This window comes from Sinocyclocheilus anshuiensis, unplaced genomic scaffold (genome assembly GCF_001515605.1).
Source record: "Sinocyclocheilus anshuiensis isolate Anshui unplaced genomic scaffold, SAMN03320099.WGS_v1.1 scaffold487, whole genome shotgun sequence".
Lineage (NCBI taxonomy): Eukaryota > Metazoa > Chordata > Actinopteri > Cypriniformes > Cyprinidae > Sinocyclocheilus > Sinocyclocheilus anshuiensis.
The window spans coordinates 1,246,448-1,253,207 of record NW_015548240.1 but is presented as its reverse complement, the minus strand read 5'-3'; the positions used below and the strand labels follow the sequence as shown (position 1 = coordinate 1,253,207).

Below are 6,760 nucleotides of genomic sequence, written 5' to 3'. Positions count from 1 at the left end.
GTAAAACTAGATTACAGGCCCGGGGACTCTCCCACCACCTTCAGGGGGAAAGATGAGGAAAAAGAACTCATATTTTGTTACATGAGGCTTTTTCAGCCCATGGTGAGCTATTTGACAGTAACCTCCCTGGACACACAGCTCACATACACACACAGTCTCCTAAACACTTTCTCCATTCCCAAATCCTCCTGAACATTTGCCAGTTTCTTAACAGCTCTGTGTGTGTTCTTCGTGGTAATGACTTGGTGGGATTCTCTGCCTTGGATGTTTAAAAGTGTGTGTGTGTGTGTGTGTGTGTGTGTGTGTGTGTGTGTGTGTGTGTGTGTGTGAGGATGGGCAAACCCCACAGCTAGATAAGCCCATCAAGTTTCTTTCAACTTTCAGGGCTTATGTGCATTAAATGGCCTCCTCATACACTCTTTCTGCAAAAGTAGATGTAAAAACTTAGAAACCCATAAATATTGAAATAAACTGGAAGAATGGCTAATGTGGGTTTAGTGTAGCTTTTATTTCACAATGAACCCAGAGTTTTAACAGCTGGGTTTCGTTCTTTCTCTGAAACTTTCACAGTGATTGACAGCTGCACTGTTGCTGTGGCATCCAACAGTACGCCAGAAGGGTTGCGATATATCTCCTCAAATGTCTGTGGTCCTCACGGACGCTGCAGGAGTCAGGCCGGAGGCCAGTTTACGTGCGAGTGTCAGGAAGGATTCAGAGGCACCTACTGCCATGAGAGTAAGACTAAACATTATTATCGGATTATAGGCACGCACCGATATTACGGTTATTTTCATTTTACGGCCTGGTTTTAAAATTCCAGACTATTTTGTCCAAATACATTTTTATTTTTATGTTTAAAACACTAAAAACTAAAATCAGTTGTTTTAAATGCTCCGTGTGAATTTATGCATCATAATGTTATGTCTGATAAATGATTAATCAATCTGAGATTTGCTAAAGGTTGCATTTAACAGTGTTATTAAGTTATTAGTGTTTTTGAAAATTAACTTTAAGTGCACTTTAGATGACAGCAAAGGTAATCTTAGTGTAAAAGTACAGAAAATGTTAATGTCAGAAAAAATTAAAATTGCAAAAACCAATCAATATCAACCACAATGAACAAAATCATTCATATCGGCTGATAATCAACTGATATATTGTGCATCCTTATCATCTATGTAGATGATCCTAAATTTTGTGGTGTCTACGGTCTTTTTTCAGATATAAACGACTGTGAGAGTAACCCATGTCGCAATGGCGGTACTTGCATCGATAAGGTGAACGTTTATCAGTGCATTTGTGCTGACGGCTGGGAAGGAGTTCACTGCGAAATCAGTATGTTCACTTGAATAGATTTTTCTCTGCTTTTGTTAAATGTTTGTGCTTCTTTAAGCTCATTTTCTTATTCTTTTCTCCCCATTTTTTCCAGACATCGATGACTGCAGCTTGAACCCCTGCCTGAACAAGGGAGCATGTCAAGACCTGGTGAACGATTTCTACTGCGAATGTAGAAATGGCTGGAAGGGAAAAACCTGCCACTCCCGTAAGAAAGACTATTTTTATGACCCACCCAGTTTGCCGAGTTTTTGTTTTTGTGTGAGCGTGTACATATGGAGTTATAAAATACTATTGGATCAACTGTAATTTCAGGTGATAGTCAATGTGACGAAGCCACATGCAATAATGGAGGTACATGCCATGATGAAGGGGACATCTTCAAATGCAGGTGCTCACCTAGCTGGGAAGGAGCCACATGTAACATAGGTCAGTTTTGGTGACGCCCACTCACTTGCTCTATCTTAGAATGTGATACAGCTCGTGTGAATCAAGCCCTTGCAAAAATATCATATTCCCACAAACCCCTTTAGCACACTTCTTGCTGTAAAGTCATACTTAACATGAAAATGCACTGTGCAATGTTGGAGCAAGCAGTTGCAAGCTACAGTACAACTGTGCAGCAAATAATTTGGCTACAAGTATTTTTGTGAGTGCTTCAGAACCTTTTAAACTGATTCTTTCTAGAATATGCCCACTAAATTTCAAGCTCAGGGGTTTTACAACTTTATAATACCAAGGACCCCCAAATTTGATCACTTTGCAAAGTACCCCCCTTCTAAAATGTGGGGGAATTGAAACAATTGACTTATGTTGTTGTTGTTGTTGTTGTTGTACTAAAGCCAAAAATATATTACAATTTCATCTGGAAACTATTATCTGCATTATAAGAAGACATTTTCATTTAAATGTATTGCTATAGCACTGTATTTCCAACCAATCATTAAATTAAATAGTAATAATGGTTATGTAAATTGTGAAATAATGTGAAATATAAATTATGTAATATAAATTATATAAAATATAGTCATATACAAACATTTTATAACCATTTATCTTTTTAACACTTTTTTTTAATCACTGAAATTTTCCATGGCCCCTTGAATATTCAGAAACTGTTTTATGGTTTAAAATGTAAACTAAGAAGGAGTTGCTCTGCAAAATAGGGGGAAAACACTGATCACATTCAATCATTCTAGCTCACAGACTGAAATCTCTCTCTCTTTCTGTCAATGTATTGGCTGCAATTCGCCTCAAATAGCACGATCTGTAAAATAACTCCATCAGATTTTGGGACGAGCATTTTTGCAGATTTCTTTGATGCAGAAAATATCATATCTGGCGTACGGTCGGCTCCAATTCTTTGATGGGAAATTTAGTTGGATGGAGTCTTGAGAAATGTTGTACTTGGTAATACTTCAAGATGTAGCCGGTCCATTTTAAGTGTGGCAGTCTTGTTGTGGTTGCACTCGTGTTGCTCTGTTCAGTTCAAAGCATTCTGACCTCTCTTGTGGCACCTCTGCAGCCAAGAACAGCAGCTGTCTGCCCAACCCATGTGAGAACGGAGGCACCTGTGTGGTCAACGGCGACTCCTTCACCTGCGTCTGCAAGGAAGGCTGGGAAGGATCCACCTGCACCGAGAGTGAGTACCGCAGTACTAACTTCCTAGGTAGATTTAAAGTGGAAGAGGGAATAGTTTTACTCATAAAAGTTAATTTTTCAACCCTCATTTAGTCTGAGAATAAAGCAGGTATCCATTTTCCTGGCTTTGTCTTGCTCGTTCTTTTCCATTCTTTCTCTAAACCCACCTCACCCTGGCTGGACATTGTCGGCTGCTGCCAGCTATGAAGGAAAAAACTTAAATGAGGGAAAGTGGAGACAGACGTCCCCCACTTTTCTCAAGCCCACCGCTTCTCTTTCTTTTTTTTCCCCTCGATGTGCCTTTCTTATGTATTGTTGTGCACCTCTCGCTCTGTGAGAACGGAGAAACCTGGAGTCCTAAAAATGAAGAGAGAAGAAAAGCTGGAGACAGTGAGTCAGTTAGTAACCGAGCAATCAGCAACTCTGCCAAACTGGACGCCCACGCGAGCACGCAGTCGCACGCGCACTCCGACACAAGCTCTGACATGTCGACTGTTGTGTTCGTTCTTATATGCTCACATGGGTGTGAAGTGAATCAAACCCTCTTCTCTCTCCCTCTCTCTCTTTCAGATACCAACGACTGCAACCCACACCCATGGTAAGTCCTGGCAAAACATTTACCACACAGCCTGCCGCTGTAAACCGGCCCGTACAGCTGTGCCGCACTTTCTCACACTCTCTCAGTGCTGGGAAACAGGCACTCCCATTGCTTCTGTCATTCCAAGGGTGCGTTAAGCTCGCTGCCTATTGTGCTTTTGACATCGGATTCATCTGCTCGAGAAGTTGTCTAAGCAAGATTCTGAGTTCACAGTAACATATCCCAGCAAAACAGATTAGCATGAGTTCATTTGATAAGGATTTTGTCATTTGGAATTAGGGGCCACTGATAACAGTGAACTGATAAAATGCACTTATAATAATTGGATTTACCGGTTTTTGCATAGTTGTAAAAGTTGTTGTGACATGCAAGCTGTAACAGATGTTTCTTATTAGTAGACAGTTTGTATGTCTTTGATTTGAATCATTTTGTCACTTTATCAGTGAGAGTCTGACATTACAGTTGGAGATATTTGGGATATTTTGATATAAAATAATTTTGTAGCAAATTTATAAAGTTATACCTTAACCAGTTTTATTAATTTATGTATTCTTTATGTATTTATTTATTTATCTATTTATTTATTTATTTTAATTCATATGTTGATTCCATTAGTATTTTTAATTGTATTTACTATATATAAAATTATGTTTATTTTATTTTTTGTATTTTACTTTATATTGCTTTTTATATTATTTTATTTTATGTAATATTGTTTATTCATGTTATTTTATTCATTTGTCATTTTATATATATTTTTTTTATATTATTTTATTATTTTATATTATGTTTGTATTCATTTTTTATTTGACTATTGTATTCATATTATTTTTGTTATTTGCTTTTATGCTTATTTTTATTTTCCTTTATTCATTTTATTTTATGATTTTTGTATTCATTTTTATTTTACTTTTTATTGTTATTTTATTTAATGATATTTTTATTTTATTTCATTTTATATCAAACTATTTTTATTTTTAATATTATTTATTTATTTATTACTTTTTCCACTTTAGTTGACCAAACTCAAAGTTTGCGCACTGTCAGCCAACAGCTCTTATACAGTATGTCAACATGCCAGTTTTGACTCTCCTTTGGTGCTTGACTAATGCTGTTTTTGGACCCCGTTTGTAATGCTGCAATGATGCCTGAACCGAACGGTGTCTGACCTTCTGTCTTTCTCTCTCCATAGCTACAATAGCGGGACGTGTGTGGATGGTGAAAACTGGTACCGTTGCGAGTGCGCTCCGGGTTTCGCCGGGCCAGACTGCCGCATAAGTGAGTGTTAGATGACGCCTGATCCTCTTGGCTGTGAGCCCTGTAAATGTGCAACACAACTCTCCAAAAACAAACAGAGCTGGAGCAAAATGCACGGTCTAGCCACCCAATTAGCCAGCCCTCTGGGCAGAATGCCAACAGCCCAGCGAGCAGCGTCCTCGCATTCTGCAGCACTGATGTTCACGGCCCCTCGGGAGAAATTGACTCGCAGTGACCGAAAGCCAATCAGCCTGGTTATCCAGCACTGATTACAGAGCTCGATTTGCTCTTTGAAAAGCTTTCATCTGGCTACACGAGACATAACTCAGGTTTTACTGTTTGATGCATCCAAACCTGCAAACGAGCTCATGACATTAATGTCAGCTGAGCCTAAGATGATATAGTCCATCAGGACAGGGTCTTCGGTCATACTTTCTCAACTTGCCTCAATCAAAATGATCTCTTTGGGTACATTTATCTCAATAAGCAAGACGGCATGAGTTTTGTTTTTTGTTTAATTCAAGATATTCTTGGAAAACAAGCCTTAAACATCTTAAGCAGTCTTGATTATTAGGTAAATCTATTTCATTTGTAACAATATTTCAATGTTTTTACTGGGAAACAAGACCATACCTGTTGCTATTCATGCGATAGGAATGTTTTAGGACTTGAAAAGTTCAAAGCATGATTCCTAACAGATTCTCTTCATTCCTTCAGATATAAACGAGTGTCAGTCTTCTCCCTGCGCAATTGGCTCTACCTGCGTAGATGAAATCAATGGTTATCGCTGCCTTTGTCCGCCTGGAAGAACAGGACCAGAGTGTCAAGAAGGTAAGAGTCATATAAGCTTGTGCAAACAGGCTACACACCACTTATTTCTTATTGAAAAGAACATCAAGACCTGCATTAGCATCTCCCAAACCATTGCTTTCCTACAAAGCAGTGATATTGTTGACTTAACAGTTTCAAAGTTGCCAAAAAATTCTCCTTAGTTTGAGGGTTCACATCAATTTGATGTACTTGGGCTGCAATGAATGTGACAAAAGAAACCGATAGAAAATATGCACACTAAATGGAAATGGAAATGCTTGAATTTTTACTCAAGAAGATCACACCATACCAACTCCTTTCTTGCCATGTCATAATCTTCTGTTGATGTCGTTCAGTCATTGGGAGACCCTGTATTGCTAACGGACAAGTAACTGCTGATGGTGCCAAATGGGAGGAAGACTGCAACGTTTGCCAGTGTCAAAATGGAAAGATTCATTGCACCATGGTAACTTCGCTGCCGCTGCATCGTATTCTTGAGGCATTTACTAATACTTCTCTTAATTATGCAATCAAAAATGCCTATTTTTTGGCTCTTTTGTTCTTCAGATGTGGTGTGGACCAAAATCATGTTGGGCAGGAAAGGCCAGAAGTGGGTGTCCTGCAGGCCAATCCTGTGTTCCCATCAAAGAAGAGCACTGCTTTGTCAAACCCTGTCCTAGTCTCCGAGAGTGTTGGCCCCCTGCACCCCCTCCACCCTCCAAATGCCACGCCAGCTTCTCTTACCAGGACGACAGCTGTGCCAACATCACGTTCACCTTTAACAAGGAGAACATGCCTCAAGTGAGTCATACTTTCAGAGGAGAGCGATTGAATTATGAGCTTTTGAGCCGTTTTCCCCCTTCTCCAAACGTCTCCTCCACCCTTCCCTAATTCGGTGGAGAACTGAGAGCGCAGTGGGGCGTGAAAGATCAGGTTCTCTTCATCTAGGAGACAACGTTCCTCATGGGTGAAGTTTTCCATGCTGGTTGGATTCTCACAAGCTTTGTTGTCATATCCAAACACTTTTTCTTCAGATGAATGAAAGCGCAAGAAATACATTTTGTACAATAAACTCTGGCTCAGTATCCCTTTCCGAACCAAGACATTCCTGAGCTAATA

At 39.3% G+C, this 6,760-nt stretch overlaps 1 protein-coding gene across 1 annotated transcript in view; it reads left to right on the top strand.

Moving 5' to 3' along the window:
• Window positions 1–6,760, top strand: part of LOC107655002 (protein jagged-1b-like) — a 34,029-nt gene that overhangs the window by 25,049 nt on the left and 2,220 nt on the right. Inside the window, 10 exon segments of the mRNA XM_016442386.1 lie at window positions 571–735; window positions 1,222–1,335; window positions 1,430–1,543; window positions 1,651–1,764; window positions 2,861–2,977; window positions 3,547–3,574; window positions 4,767–4,852; window positions 5,549–5,662; window positions 5,998–6,107; window positions 6,209–6,442. Of these exon segments, the coding sequence (XP_016297872.1) occupies window positions 571–735; window positions 1,222–1,335; window positions 1,430–1,543; window positions 1,651–1,764; window positions 2,861–2,977; window positions 3,547–3,574; window positions 4,767–4,852; window positions 5,549–5,662; window positions 5,998–6,107; window positions 6,209–6,442 (1,196 nt within the window).